The sequence below is a fragment of the Chanos chanos genome, chromosome 1 (genome assembly GCF_902362185.1).
Source record: "Chanos chanos chromosome 1, fChaCha1.1, whole genome shotgun sequence".
NCBI classification, from domain to species: domain Eukaryota; kingdom Metazoa; phylum Chordata; class Actinopteri; order Gonorynchiformes; family Chanidae; genus Chanos; species Chanos chanos.
Genome location: NC_044495.1, coordinates 4821281 through 4837613, shown reverse-complemented (window position 1 = coordinate 4837613; position 16333 = coordinate 4821281). Strand labels below are relative to the sequence as shown.

General features: G+C 43.4%; 2 protein-coding genes across 2 annotated transcripts; both read right to left on the bottom strand.

Annotated features, from left to right (window-relative positions):
- Nucleotides 1-861: 861 nt before the first annotated feature.
- Nucleotides 862-9715, bottom strand: heatr4 (HEAT repeat containing 4; the record flags this gene model as incomplete). The annotated part of the gene is made up of 13 exons (XM_030785808.1): nt 862-979; nt 2110-2299; nt 2783-2852; nt 3143-3323; nt 3893-4011; nt 4124-4228; nt 4322-4491; nt 4891-5067; nt 5476-5631; nt 5881-6084; nt 7234-7285; nt 7668-8297; nt 9680-9715. Coding segments are annotated over 13 exons (2208 nt in total), but the record flags the coding sequence as incomplete, so codon positions are not given.
- Nucleotides 9716-11040: 1325 nt separating this feature from the next.
- LOC115823688 (transmembrane protein 151B) lies at nt 11041-15444 on the bottom strand. Its single transcript, XM_030787724.1, has 2 exons — nt 15343-15444; nt 11041-12612 (listed from the first exon to the last, which is right to left on the bottom strand). The coding sequence occupies exons 1-2, from the start codon at nt 15442-15444 to the stop codon at nt 11041-11043; spliced, it is 1674 nt and encodes a 557-aa protein (XP_030643584.1).
- Between the last annotated feature and the right edge of the window lie 889 nt (nt 15445-16333).

Genomic DNA, 16333 nt, shown 5'->3' with positions numbered 1-16333 from the left:
GTGATTTGAACTTTCCCGAGGAATAACACAACACTGCATATCAAATTTTAAATGTCTGGTCATTAAATGGTTGATTATTTATTTTCACAGTCGATGCTTTATTATGAGTTTCCGCACACACTGGCCCTTATTGCCTAAGACTTCTTATCCATTGGCTGTCCCCTTTGGCTCTGCAGTCCGTGGCTCTGGATGAGTGACGGGGCATTAGCCAATGAAATAGCTGGACTCATTCATGGATTCTAAAGAGAGCTTTTAGAAAAACAGACATAATTTGACACTGAAGCACATCAGCAGTCGAGTACTACTCTCATACATAAAAATGGTTGATTACGTCAATACAGTTTTCTGGTCACAGTTCGATGTATGTGTATTCTTCCCGGGTTCACTTGCATGCATGTGATATTTTTATAAGTAAGAGCAAATGTCATTTTTTTTAATGAAGTAAATTCAATTTGAAAACATGTGCATTTAGAGTGTATTTATTTATTCAAATGAGCTATTCTACTGATGTGGAGTCCACTGTGTGTTTGATAGACGGTGCGTTTGATTTCAGGTCTCTGACACAGTTAACATGGGCAGAAGTCTTTTCACGCACAATAAACTATAACTGCACATCTTCATTTTTAGGAGTTAGCCCTTAATAACGTTAAAATATAGGGCAACCAGCATTAGGATGAAATTCAAACAGAAAGTCACAGAAACACAAGTCGAATCACTGAGATATTTACGGGTGTGACTTAACACAAGAAAAACAACCACTCATTTTTTGCAGTAACACGCTCAATCCAATGTCTAATACCTAATGTCTACACTACACCAGCGAGATAAGACAAACATTCATTTCAGTCACTGAGTTCCAGGCTACTGGGTCGCATGTTTTCGTGAGGGTCCATCTCGTACCTGATTTTTGATGTTCAGGGTCCTGGCACTGTCTCCTTCAGGACTGTATCCAGAACTTTTAATGAGTTCCTTAATGTGCCTTGTAGGAAAAAAGAAAACAACGTAATGTATAACATACACTTGGGAGATGCATAAATAATCAAATTATTGTTAACAGACACATAGGTGACAATGCAAGGTATACTCAGTATTGCTAATATACAACATGTGGAACGTACATGTGAAAACAACAACAACAACAAAAAACCACTTAATAATCGTTAATTATGAGATAATTAACAAGAATGAGTAACATTCAAGGAGATCCTCCTAGAGCAACAAATAATTTAAAAGGAGTTTTCTTAATTATTATCATAAGCATAACACTGTGTTGCACAAAAATATTTATTAATCACTTAATAAAAAGTCCCTTTACTTCTCCCCTGGTCATTTGCTCTTCAGTGTTTGTCATTGTGATTCAAACGCCATCTCCTCTGTCTTTCAAAAATGATTATTATTACTTTTTTTTTAAAAAAATATTGACTGATTTGAAAATGAATTTTAGATCAGTGAGATGCAACAGAACTGGTAAAAATCTAAACCTAGGATTCAGAGGTTTGAGCAGGGATGAGGTGTCACCAGTGCTGTGTGACATAAGACATAGACAATAATCACTGTGAGCTGACAGTCTGGGTGAAATGTAAAAGCCAGACAACTTCAGGAGCCTAATGTTGACTCTAAACACGTCATTTAAACTGTACTTTTGTCAGTATAATGAGGTGGAATCATACAGTTTTCTAGATATAGTTTTTTAAGAAGATGAGCATTTAGTAATGGCTATCACTCAGATGACTGCTGAATAAATCAGATGTGAGACTGATTCATACATTTTAAAGTCCTGGAATAGTGTCCTGATAGCATATGAAAATGTTTAGGAAAACAACGAGAATAAACCGTGTTGGTCCATGGAGTCATTGTTGGCTTGACAGACAATTCCCTACACCTCCATCACCATGGTAACGTAGCTAGTCTGGTTCTTCACTGTCACGCACTGTCCTAAAAATGCCGGGAATCATATGAAACTCTCAATGCCACACACTGAAATTACTCTCTTATTTAAGTGACATTAATTCATCATGGGCTCGTGTGGTTTGTGCCACTGCGCACTGAAGCCTTCCACAGTACACAGCGGAGGGACTGAAAACTGCTCCTCCAGAACGAAATATTAACCTGCGAACCACAGGGTTTGTTTCCAGCTCAAATCTCTCCAAGAGCAGCCTCTCCAGCTCCGGCCCTTTCACGTGTAAACTCTTGATGGCCTGACAGGCTGCGGTTCGAACCCGCGGCTCCCCCTCACTGTCCAGGGCACGCAGGAGCAGCTCCTGCAGAGTGGAGCTCAGTTGGCCAATCTTCCCCAGAGCTGATGCCCAGAAATGAAATATTGGTGGACACACACACACACACACACACATACGCACTCAGTGTTCAGTCTTAGACTCAGACTTCTCAGTTGTGTAGAGCATGACAGCTTTTCGGAGATATGCAGGTTAAGACAACGTGCATTTACAAAGGAATGTAAACATGTTTACTGATGTGAAGAAATTGAAGAAAGAGGGTCCAGCTTTTTGCTGAGTTCCTTATTTCTGAAAACTGAATCTAATTCATGCAAACGATGTTACCACATTGTTACTTTTATGTGGTTACAAATTATAGCAAAATGCTGTGATCAAAATTTGATTTGTGACTTGGCAAGTATTATCCCAGAATGCACTGTGCTAGTAAAATGCAATAAAGCTATTATCATATTAAGATATAAATAAACATCAGATAGATGTCCTTCATTAGAGCAGGTTACAGATTACAGTGGGAACAGATTATTGATTTGTTCTGGGTATGATTTTACCTTGAATAGCAGCGGCTTTTACTTGCCCTGAAAAGTCATTCTGCATCAGCTCAGTCAATCGCTTTAAAACCTGTAACAAGACAGACGATTTAGAGAGCTGGCAGAATAATGTAATATCACGAAGAATGAGATGGAAAACAAAGAGTTGAGTGCGTTAAACCAAGACTGAGAGACAGATATTACTAACCGCACTCACTTGTCACTATTCCATTTGCTTACACTTCTTGGTTCCATTTTCTGGTTCAGCTGTAGTCTGGTTTTTCTCCAGCTATGTCTCTGATTATTTTGTAACCGGCAGTCTAACAAAATGTTTTAATCAGTACATTTTAATATTAAAGGAAAAAAAGCCGCGGCTCTCACCACTGGGTGCTTCATCTCAAGCGTTTCCGCGGTGAGGCACGCCTGGTGACGCACTGCCATACAGACATCTTTAAAGCAGTTCAGAAAGAGAGACAGCAGCTTGGCCTTCATTATTCTCAGCTGACCAATCAGAATCAGAGCCTCCACCCGCAGGGAATTCGGACCGTCCTCCAGCTTAGCTCTGATTGGACAAATCAGAAACGTTTGGAATTAGTGACAAGACTCAATCCTAGAGATGAGTAAGGAAAGGTTCAGTTGAGAAGTTAGATGTTTTTCTTTCTTTTTTTTTTTTTTTACCCATCTGTTCTTTTATTAAGCTGAAAACAGTGAGGACAACGTGAGAGGACTGTTACACATTTATTGGGCGTGCGCTGTATTTGATCAGTGGTGCTCTGAACAGTGTTTGGACAGAACACTCTCTGTTATCGGGCTACAGAGACTCCTAGTGCCAGTGGGGCACCTGCACAGGTGAATCCAGGGGGAACAGCAAACGCACTACATTTCCATGGAGACACTTGTACCCTGGCAGGTTAGAAGAGGTGGCGGCTGACTTCACGTGTATCAGGGCACGCGCTTGCTGGTTCCTCCCCCTTGCACCGGTGCAGATGTTGTGTAAACGGTGTGGATTTTTATGAGAGTACAGAGACTTGGACAGGCCAAATTGAGAGAAAACGGAGGTAAAAAAAAAAAAAAAAGTCCGTCGTTCCAGAAAGTTCCATGTCTTACTCACAGGTCTGTGACATGTCTTACCGTAGCTCGTTGTATAGTTCTGCGTCCATGCCCAGTTTCAGCAGGGCCTGTGCTGCCACCTGTCGCACCTCTGCCCTCAGGTCATTCCACATCAGGAATATGAGCTTGTTCACCACGTCCTAACAGTAAACATTTCACGTAACAGAACGACACACTAAGTTATTAAAATGCTTTTCATGGGAATTGCGAGTAAAGATCATGACGTCTAAACTGCACGTATTCCGCCGCTACCTTGTTAATCGAGCATTTGAGCAGGGCTATGGTACCGCAGGCTAACAGTCTGGTCCTCCAGCTGGTGCAGTTCAACTTTTCCGCCAGCAGAGAGCGCACTAGAGTCTGAGAGACAGACCGAGTCAGTCTGATAAAGGGGCGACAACGAAGATTAAAAAAGAGAAAGATGACGCCGAGGCTAAAGAAGCAGGCTCTCACCGCCTTACTGCTAATGTTGGAGAGAAGGGTTGCGGTCTGCGTCTGGCCCAAGCGGCTGTCGCTAAAGAAATGCTGAGAGACGAGTCTCTGGATGACCTCTTGACCTGCGTCTCCCTCCATCGCCAGGCACTGCGCCGCCACGCAGCTGTCCGCGCCCGTGCCCACGGAATCTTTCGCCACGCCATAACAGACACGACAAACCTTTCAGTTACTATCAACCGGTGAAAAAACGCAAATGAAGAGTAAATTCCGTGCATAATCATACTGCTACTCTGAGTAAAAGCCATTAGACTGTACACTGTTAAACGAACAGATTTGAAAGTGTCTCGTTGTTGCAGTAAATACACGCAGTTGGATCCTCTCATTTTCCAAAGTGGTAAAATTGCCTTTTTATCTCTTCATTATTGAAGGTTTGCCTCTACATAGTGCACTGATATCATTTCTCCGAGCATAAATAATTAATACGACTCTTCAGTTCTACACTCTGTACGGCATTAGACAGAATTAGCCAGCATGAATACATTACCCATTGCTCCTCTGAGTTCTCCTTAGTTTGACACTAAATGTACCTTGCAGAATGGCATCGCGCAGGATTTCCCTGGCGCGGTCGTTGGGCATGCCCGCTGCGTACTGGCACACGGCGGCGGCCACCTGCACCTGTTTCACGGGGTCGTTTAGAGCAGACAGGAGCAAGGGCTTCAGCTCTGGGGGCACAGCCTCCATCTTCCAAGAGCGACCTTTCTTACCTGAGAGGACAGCAATGAGGCCACAGGTCTTTGAGGTTTCTGTCTTGGATGTCTGTGCTGACTGAATGCAGTTAACAGTCCAATGAAATGGACAAGTCAAACGATATGAATGGTTTAGCCTGCTAAAACTCATTTAAAAGGTCTTTTTTCTTGCTGACCAGGCATCTTTACCACAAATTCAAATGAATTGTGTAAGAGAGTATGTTAAGATAGCCAATATGATATGCCTATAGAACTGAGCTGCCATTAGAATTACTTCAGTAATGTAGAATCTGTATCCCTAAAGGGCTATAATTATCTAAAGAGAGGGAGAAAAGCACTGAGACACAGGCATTGTCTTCAGTGGCACAGAACATATATACATAAAATGTTTGATGTATCTGTTGAGCGTCATATCTTCCAAACGACAAACAGACTCACCTGCACGATCTAGGCCCAGTTCCTGCCCCGGTCGGTTGACCGCCCCCAAAGCGCATGAGACGATCGCCTGCAGACGGACGTAGGAGTGCAGGTCAGTCAGAGCGCTTCTCAGACCTCCAATGGTGGCGCTCTGCCAACAGCATTCTAGACAAGGGACGGAGAATGAGACACGCACAGCAAAACAAAAATTAAAACACGAATAAAACATAACTCAAGATTATATCATACATTCAAATGCATTATAATTTGACCGATGAAACAGAATCGACGGAATCTTGATACCGTTTCTGCGAAAAAAAAAAGAAAGACTAAAGTCACGACTCCAAGAATTGCCAGTTAAGAGAAAGGCATAACGTGTTTGATACGAATAATCTGAACAAAGAGTTCACCCACTGATTTTCCAAGCGTTTCTCCACTCTTCCATGGCGTTGTGTATTAAGGCCTTTTCCGACATGGGCTCGTAGCCGTGCCTCTGTTTGGGCACCTTCATCTCCTTCCTGCCGTGGTCTGCCGGCTCCGGTGTCGTCTCAGCGGCGTGGTCGGCCTTGGCAGGGACGTTCACCCACCGATGTGACCCTGTCTTCATCCGGCCCGTTCCTACCATGGAGCAATGACAAAGCTTTTCAATCACGCTAAGCTGATTCAGAGCACATTCAGAGCTCAGCGCCGTTGCCGGGGGGGGAGAGTGTTGCCTTAACGACAGAATGAAAACATTATGTATTGCAAAGCTGAGTGAAGCACTGAGACACGTCGGGAACTAAAATTGATTTTAGATACATTTGGTGCATTCAGAAATGAGACAGGTTCAAATACATCGCCATTTCAGCTGACAAAACAGGACAAATGACCTTCACTACAGACCTTCGGTTTCGCTTAGCATGCCCTGCGGCAGAGCCTTGGTTCAGCTCTCTGGGCCATAAGGGGAAAACTACTGGAGGTTCTTTTGGTACTCGGACCTACTTCCCTGACCTCACCTGACCTGTTTTTCTTTTTGCTTTCAGTCAATGCACTTACTCTCTTCTCCTTACAGAACACTGATATTTTATTTACTTTGTCTGTTTGTTATTTCTTTTGCTGGTAAACATATGTATATCCTATTTTAAAACAGACAAACCAAAGGCTAGCAGGATAGCGTGAGATGGTGAGTATGGGTTATGGGATGAAATGGAATATTAGCACCCCCTACTGGTGCTAAGAGGTACTTCACACAATGGAGGTAACACTACCAGGAAGCCCTTTAAATCAAGAGCAGAAGTCATCCAGGGCATAAACGACTTGGGTTGGTAACTGTTTGTCTGAAAAGCCCAATAACTGCAAATGCGTAACCCCATAAGAGACCACTGCATGCATGGATGGCTTATAAAGATAGGACAGATGGTGAAAATTTGGATTGTTTTTGATTCAGGGACTTGACGCATTTGAAACATGTTTGAAACTTGCTAACAACTTGGGGTTTTTTTTCATAACTGTTCTGCTTCTTGACATTCTTTATTCCAAAAGCTTCTACTAATGTCATTAAATTTTGTTTTATGGCTCAGCGTCATAGAGGTCTGCCCCATTCCCAGTCCGGTGCACTAATATGGAAATTCTGGTGGCTCCAGTGTAAGTTTGGCCAATACTGGGAAGATACTATTTATTTGTTTTAAGAATTTTTGCCAAAAAAATAAAGCATTTCTAATCCGCTTCTAAGCCACTCAGCAGTCACTCCACCAACCCAAACCAGTCCCATGAATGTCTCCTACTGACTATCATTCTTCGTGTGAGAGACGCGGGCTCCACTCCGAGGGTTCAGGTTGTGCTGAAGACACAGAGGACGTGACTTACCAGCGGTCTTCACACTCATAGGCTTGCCACTCTTATCTCTCTGGGGCTTAGAGACAGAAGAACCCTGGCCCCTGAACCAGCCATGGAAAAAAAAAAAAAAAAGATGGAAAATCAGAAATAATTAACGCGAGATTCAAACAGATTCTCACATAACCAACATTTTGTACATTTTAATTCATGCACAGAGGGTGCATTTTTCAATTAAAAAAAAAAAAAAATCCTGTTTTACCAATCAAAGGCAGATTTCTCCCCCCAGACCTCCTGGAGGGCGATTTTTTTTCTTTCTTTCTATCTTTCTTTTTTTTTTTGGACTGACTTATTAATGAAAAGTATGTGATTAAAGCCGCTTGGTTTACTTGCCCGTAGTATTCTAACAGTGACATTGTGGCCCTGCTGCTTTGCATGGCATCTGATTCTGCGGAAGCACTAGGGTGGTGGCCGAATTCATCCACACCGATGTCCTCTTTCTTTTCAGGCTCACTGACTCTGGCCAAGTCATTTTGCCTTGGTGTCTGTTTGCTCTGGACTGTCGTCGAGATCAGAGTCTTAACTGCCGACTTGTCCCAGTAACTGTCATTTGTCCAGTCCTCCCAGTTCTCAGTGAAGATTTCTTTGAGATCGCTGGATATAAGTGAAACCCGTCGCTGCCCCGTGGTTCTATTAACGTCCGACGTAGTCTCTTGGTGACTGAGAAGTGTGAAACAGTCTTTGGGGGTCAGTGGAATAATGCAGGTGATTTGTAAAGAGGGATGCAGTGGGGCCATCTCCCTGCTCTTTTTGTGAGGCTGTCGATGGGCACCATCTCTTTGGATCTTACGTCTGCTGAGGGGACCCAGGGGGCCAGTGGCTCGGAAAAGCCAGCGAAAATGAGCCTTGCTGTCGTGAACGGAGCCTGCACCCCTCTCCCACATCACATCCTCAGAGAACGAGAGGTCTTCGGAGGCATCGTGGAGAAACTGTCTGTAAAGCCGCTTCTCTCTGTCATTCTGTAGACGGCTCACCTTTGTCTTTTGTTCTGAGTTCATACCGCTTGGTTAAGCTTCACAGTAAAATACAGAAACGACCACAGACAAAACCTCCATCTCGCTAACTCCAAGTGAATCTGTATTGAGAGGGTCTCTGAACACCTGAATGAGAGAGCTCATTTAAATGCATGATGAAACACTGCAAGGAAACAATGGCAGAAAGTAAAGTGAGTAAGTTTCTGGAGGCACATTTTGTTTTATATTTTTTGTAAACATAACTCTTTAATCAGAACGGACCAAATAAGTATGAAAAATAAATACCGCTTGGTTTTTGTGAAAAGAGATTACAATACCATACACGCCTGATAAGATATACAATTCATACTCCAAAGCACATATTAGGTGGATACGTAATATTAAGTAAGAACTCATAGCTGCCCAATGAGAAGAGAGCTTGAAACATTTCCATTGTATAGTTGTAACTTTAAAAGTGAAAAAAAAAGTCTTATTTCGTAGCATGAGCCTACCTTACAGGCCGTTTCTGACTAGCTAATGCATGATTTCTTGAATCACTGTGCTACCTAACACCACTCCACCGACATTGCGCCAGTTTGATCGCCTATTTGCAATGAAAAAGTGTCCAAACTGGTCATGAATTACTTTTCAATGCACCCGCAACATTTTATCCGTGACAGTGGGCTACGTTAACTTAGCGCTAGGATCTAACTTATCTGTTTACAGAGCTGTTTCACCAACGTAGTGATGGCAACGCAATCAGAGCAACCTCGCGACTGCTAGTGCACTCCGGTGGATTAAAACTTTTAGGTCACGTCACAGCTGAAATTCATGCCTTCTACTCGTGGCAAAAACCTCAAAATATAGGCATACTGTAAAGTTATGTGTAATACATATCCACTACTTTACTCGTTGCGTACTCCTTACGATTACTTCTATTATATGCTTTTCTGCGGGCACTGAGGAAAACAGGAGGAATATCAGTAATTTAAACTAGAATATAAATTAATGGGTAAAAATTAATTAAACCAAGCATTAAATGAGTAAACCAAAATACCACATTCGTTGTATGACGACCTCAGTGAGGTAATCGACATACTCTCAGGTTTGCTCCACATGACAGAAAAGGATTATCACTTCGACTGAACACAAAACACGTTTCAACAACTGCGCATGACATTTTATTCTACGTATTCATTTCATAACAGTCATATCCATTTTTGGAGCGCCACTGACTAAACAATATTTTTCCCGCCCAGTTTATATATCATTCATCCTTTTTAGGTTTTGGTTAACAGGAAAAAATTCTCTGAGATAGTGAGATTGTTATTCATTCAGATAAACGTATTGATTAGCATATCGAAGTACAGAGGGTCACGCATCAAAACAAGTGATCTATTCAAGCTTTTTAAATGTTCGTTCGTTTATATATATACACCTATTGCCTTGAATTGGATCTTGAGATGAGAGGACTACATTTAGAATCCTGTCCTCACGGGGCACGAAAGATGAGACATTACTCCAACAGTTTTAACGATGTCTTTTTTATTCACCGTATTATTTCAGCTGCAGAGGCCATTTCTGAGAATGTTTCTGTTATATCAGGGCATAGAAATAACTTTTGTTTTTCACTTGCACTGCAGAAACACACAGTCATTCAGTTACTGGATGACACTTGCCATCGCAACATTTGTAATGCAATTCATAACGTTCTTCATACCAAAAAAAAAAAAAGAGGCATAGTCTATTTATCAGAATAACTGACTACATTTCTTCCTGAACTCTCATTCAGTATGTGGCATTACCACCATTATGGATATCAAGAAATCAAATCCTGATATTCTCTAACATGGTGCACCACAAGCAAGCATAGAAACATGCAGGAACAAGGCCAAACAACACCCCCCCCCCCTTTTTTTTTTTAAAGGACAATTTCATAATTTCTGCAAATTTTAATATGTCCTGAGTCCTCTGCTGACATCTAGCTATACCCACAATATAGCCTGCATTTTTATAAAGTAAAATGTGTAAGCAACCACAGCTAATTGCCTCACGCATCGTTAATCTATTTTATATAACAGGATATTTGGTTCAGTCACAAGGCCTCTTAGCTTTTATGTCACGTTAACACTGGTTGGCTCTTTTCTGTACTGGTCACCACGGCAAGCATTTACATTGTGTTATGTTTTCATGTTTGAGTATTACAAAAGAAGTTTGTTTGTTTGTTTTTTTCTTTGTACCATATACATTTTTGTGTATGTAAATACATACATATAAGGACAGGGAGATTTTACAATCATTACATTACAGGGCAGCTTAAAATGTCTCGATTTAGTGCACAAGAGAGAACAACATAAAAAAAAAAGAAAAAAAGAAGAAAAAAAAAACCCAAAGCTGTGCAGTATCAGATGACACAGATTTTTTTTTGCACCATTTTTGTTTTTCACTCAACATGAAGTGAAGAATGAGATCAATTAGGTTCTGCTGCTTCTCTTTCACTTACAGAACAAAAAACATCACAAGGCAGGCACAGACGCCTGAGCTGATCAAACGCATGAATGCATTCTGTATCCTTCTGACACTTAGCAGCCAGTGTCTACTCAACACTTATCCGTCAGTTTCTACCCAACAGCAGGTAAAGTGGCCGGCACATTTAGCGTCACGGCGACGTCTCTAGACAGCAGGACCCGCGGCGGACAGGGCTAGCGCGTAAAGTGGCTAGCAGATAAAGTGGCTAGCACGTTTAGCGTCATAACGAGGTCTCCAGACAGCACGACCCACGGCGGACGTAGTACCTTCTCACTTCTGAGGAGTCCCCGCAACCCTCCGGCCTGTGCACTATGAGCACAGGAAAGAACTGTGCATCCCTATAGTTGGGCGGACTGTCGTTTAGGGCCAGCTGGCTCGAATAGGACCGGCAACACTGATCGTCCGGACAGCAGCGGTCCGTTAGCGTGCTGCTCCGGCTCCTCCACAGCCCTACCGTCCTCTGGGAGCCGTACATACGGCACAGGGAGAACCGGGAAGTGTCCAGGGACATGCGGGAGTGGAACGTGTGACGGGAAAAGATGGAGGAACAGCTGGAACTGACGGTGTGGCGTCTCCGCCTGTCCTGCAGTCGGTGGCAGTGCTCGCAGTCCTGTATCAGAGTCCCGTAACTCCGCGACGGGTTGTTGTCCATCAGAAAGCAATCGGAAGACCTGCTGACCCCCGGGCTTGAAGACGAGGCTCCCACGTTCATCAGCATGGCTTCCGAATAACTCGGGATTAGCTGACGGTTAGACCGGATGTGCCACTCCAGCTCGGTGCTATCCACGGTGTCTGCCCGTGGTAGAAGGCAGGTGCCGTTTCTCAACGGCGCCTCATCTTCCGGAGACCTGCTGTTGATGTTGTACTCCAAACCAAAGAGCTTCTCCACTTGGTAGTGCACGTAGGCTGTGCGGTACTCGATTAACACCCGCAAGGGCCAGGACAGCATAAGGAGAGCCGCCAGCCAGAAGGCCACCTGGGAAGTGTACCAGGGGAGCCGATCAGGGTCCACATAAGCGATAAGGTGTTCCTTAAAGTCGACATTCTTCAAGTGCATCCCCTCTCTGGCCTCCATGTAGTCGTCCAGGCCTTCGATCTCGGAGAAGAACCTGGCGCGCTGGTTAAGGTAGGCGTTCTCCGGCCCGGCGCCCGTGAAACTGAAGCACTTGGTGAAACGCAGCCTCGTGGCCGGGTGTCCCTCGAGGCCTCTAAGATCCCGCGAGACGTCCCGCATCCCGCAGCGGCTGTAGTCGAACTCGCCCTCGGCCATGTGGGTGTTGACCCGCTCGTGGTACACCTGCGTGGTGGTGTACGCGTCCCCGTTGCGGTAGCGCGTCACCTGCCGAGTCCTCCGCACGAAGTGGTAGCTGATGGCCTTCCACCACACGCACGGACGGGCCTGCTGCATGCGCAGCACGCGTTCGTACACGCTGTCCACGTTGGCCTTGCACTGCAGCTCGCTGCGGGCGCGGCAGTGCCAGCACTCCATCAGGTAAACGGCGTACAGCATGAGCAGGAAGGCCAGTGGAATGTAGACGTAGCCGTCGGAGCAGGGGCTGTCGTGGTAGATCATGGACCGCCCCCCTCCGCCTCGCAGGGAGGAAATCGGGGAGGAGGCAGAGGAGGAGGAGGAGGAGGCGGAGGAAGAGTCGAAGCTGGGTTTGGTGACACGGGTGAGCTGGCACCAGGCCACTGCCCCCAGGCAGCTGTACATAAGCAGGGAGAGGAGTAGGCAGCGCCAGTGTGACTCGCGACACACGGAGGCACTGAGGGACTGCTTCACTGGCCGCTGCTGCAGAAACACAAACACGGGAGAGAGAGGATTTTACAGGGGCCATAAAGGGGCGATATCCACACATCAGTCATTTACAATAATGGAATATTTAATTGAAAATTTAAGACATTGATTGAATAGTATGTTCAGTGTGACAACGACAAGAGGTATAACAATAATAACTGATAACTGATTGAAAAAATATTTGATCATTTTTCAGAGATGCCTCATTCTCAAAGACCTAGATCTACCATTAACTGAATTAAAGTATAGCATCAAACATCAAATAATGTTGTAGAAAATACATAACAGTTCTCTGAAATATGCGTGAAGGATCCATGTGTTTTACATATTTTCACTGTATGGTTTCAACTTTGTAATGTATACCACAGTTTATAGATACCAGACCGACTTTGCGACAGAATTAAAAGAGACACGTTAATAATTTAGGTCATGCGCTTCAGAGAGGCCCATAGGCCAAGCCACTGTTTGACATAGATATGCCCTATATCCTTCAAGTCATGTGTGGGTGTGTATTTTAAATACTACATTCCTTTTTTTTAATCACTTAATGTAAATATCTGCTGACCCACAGGAGTGTGTGGTGTGGGGAGGGGAGGGGGGGGGGGGGTTGACAGAGGGAAACCGGTTGGAACGCATTGAAAAGTAAGTGCCCAATGACTATAAAACCTTGGCTGGATGAGAATAGATCTGTGGGGAACAGGCTATTGGACAGGGCAGAGGATTTGTGTAGCTCTCTCCATCTCTCTTTTGAGGTTTAATTACTTTCGTGCCGGTCCAGAGTCTACAAATAATGTCTAGTTTGATACCTATCTCGGTTATGTATCTGAAACCACTGAGCTGAACTAACTGAGACCTGTCCCATTTCTTTCAAAGAACGGCCAGCCACACTGACCGTATAACAATCAGTTTTCTAGCGGATTGTTTACATAAAAAGCATATAAAAAAACCCCAAAATCTCCTTGACACAAAATAGATTTTTAGAGAGTCCAATTACAAGTTAGTCCACATGTAACGTTCTCCACATAAGTTCTGACCCTCAGAACCAGCTGAGAGTACCAGTCAAAAGCTTCAGTGCGTTCTGCCAACTTAGGAAAAAAAAAAGAAAAAAGCTTGCATTGGCAATTCTGTCTGCCAACAAAACTCTTTCTCTCAGTGGAAGCATTCTTCCCTAGAGTTGTTCAGTCTGGCTCTTTTCCGACGAGATCGCTCTCTTGGCTGTCGAGTGGGCTCTAGACCTAGCGCAACCTCTCAACAGGACCCAAGTCAGCAAAGACAGTAGACGTATCAAATGCCTTTGGATCTAACCGCCGGTACGTTTAGCAATGTACTCTTTATTCTATAAGTTAATCAGACCCATAAGAGCTGTCTGTCTCTATTTAAACTCACCATATCATGTTTCAGAGCTGGAGACAGTGCAGCACTCTGCTGACAAGTAACTGAATCCACATGCGGTTTAAAAAAAACAAAAAAAAAAAACAACAAACATTTCTTTGAGACTCTGGACTCTGGAGTGTCCTTACTGTATAAGTTTTTGATTCGGCTGTCATTCAGTGAGAAGCTAATCTCTGTTCTGTCTCACTGCCAAGCTGGCTGCAGGTAGCTAAATCAGATGAAGGACAAGCTACACCCAGATGCAAGCCAGGCGTACCGAGAGGGTATCTGAGCTGTGCCTGATACATTGGATATAAGAACTAGGATTCTGTCTCCAAACATGACACTCCCATAACAGGACACTTTTATCAGGGTTCTCAGGATCTATTTGTGACACATAAAGTGTACTTTAAGATGCCAGAAAAAAACCCTACAACTACCATTTCTCCAGGGGTACAAGACTTTCACATTAAATTGTACACATGTCCCCAGATAACAGCTGTGTAGTTACAGTAACAGACTACTGGTCCACTACAGTGCACAAGATACATGTAAAATGGTATGAAAAATAACAGACACTGTGACCCCAAGACTCAGACATAGTCATACTCAGAGAGAGAGAGAGAGAGAGAGAGAGAGAGAAAGAGACCCCAAAAAAGGGAAAACATCTCAAAAAGAGAAAAATGTGAGTCCTTTGAAAAATATTTGTCATTCCTTTGAACTAAACAATACTATTTTGAATTTCTGTACTTCTGACCTACTTAACATATGTGTAGGCCTACCATGTATTTGTTCACCCTTCTCATTAATATTATTTGGGTTTGCATTTGGCATGATATGAAATTTGGAACACAGTAGTCATGTACCACTAGTTTTTATGTTGCCTCAGAAAAAAAAAAATCCAATGTTTCTGTAACCTTCTAATATTCTTTGACTAAATAAACCCGTCAAGTTTTTCCACAGAAACACTTCCATCCTGCATATTTGGGTTAATTCCAAAGTACAGCTCAGTTCTCAGCAAGTACATTAAACTGTTTGACGTCTTTCACTTCACTGGGGTCTGCTTTGGCTTGCTTGAAATACAGCACTACAAAAGACTGAAATATGGACTGACATAACAGGCAAATGTTCAGGACACAGTGAATGGTCCTTTATTGTAATTCCTATTGAATTTAGAAACGCTAGAGATTGACATATGCTGCAACGACATAATATCCAAAGAGACATATACTTTCAGGTTTGAATGGATGCTTGTTAAGTATTTGACTGAACGCAGATGCTGTAGTTTTGTTTTTAATTCCTTGCAGGCGTATATGAAACATCATATAGGCTAATGAAAGTACCGACTCTCACCTCTTCCACATTAAGACAGGCCAGTGTGTCTGCAACACCGTTTGGGGTGCTGGGTGCTGTGTCCTCCGCAGTCGTATCAGTTTCCAGATCGGGAGACAGCATCTTGCCGCTGGTTTGACATTTCAAAGTCAGTTACTTGACCGAAACACGGCTTTTTCAACGAAATCTTCAGAAAAACGGTAGTCGATGAAATCCTCTGTTGGGCCGGAGCCAAAAATGTTGGGGATCCCTCCCTGGGTGTTCTGATGCAGACCGGGGGGCGGGGACCGCGAGACTGCAGAGGCTTCCCGGCACGTTCAAGGACAGTGAATATGAAACAAAAGTGAGCAGACTGCACACTGCAGGCTGTTCCGACTGCGATTACAAGCACATCTGCAACGAAATTCTACGCCCTTGTAAAAAAAAAAAAGCAGTTTAACTGAAGATGTTGCACGCGGATGAAATTACCTTTCATAGAACTGTAGCGTGAACTTTGTATGTAGACTGACTCTAAACAAAGTAAATAACCGTTTGAGTTATACGTAGACTACTATGAATGCAATATTTCATTGTTAGAAAAACATTTTTTCCCTGAGATCCACCCCACGCATTCCACTGTCTAGCACTGCCCACTGAAAAACCACTGTCCTACAAGTAGCGTCATCCAAAACCGATGCGCTTCTGACGCGCGTCTGAGTTTTACACTACCATCGGACCAAGTTTTCTATCCGGTCAGAGGGTTAGAAGTGCAGGTTGTGTGAGTGTCTTATAATTTAACGAACAAATTAAAGTTGATGATCACCACAACATAACACTACAGAGCCCGAAAATGACTATTGGTGACATTAACGATAATGCGTAAAAATATGAGTATTCACATGTATAAACATTATTTGATGGGCAATTTCTGAACAGACCAAACATATTTAAGGATTTTTTCAATAGCATAGAATTTTAATAATTGAGACTCTTACTGAGTCGTGAGATGCATTTAGCAATACATTAATTTAAG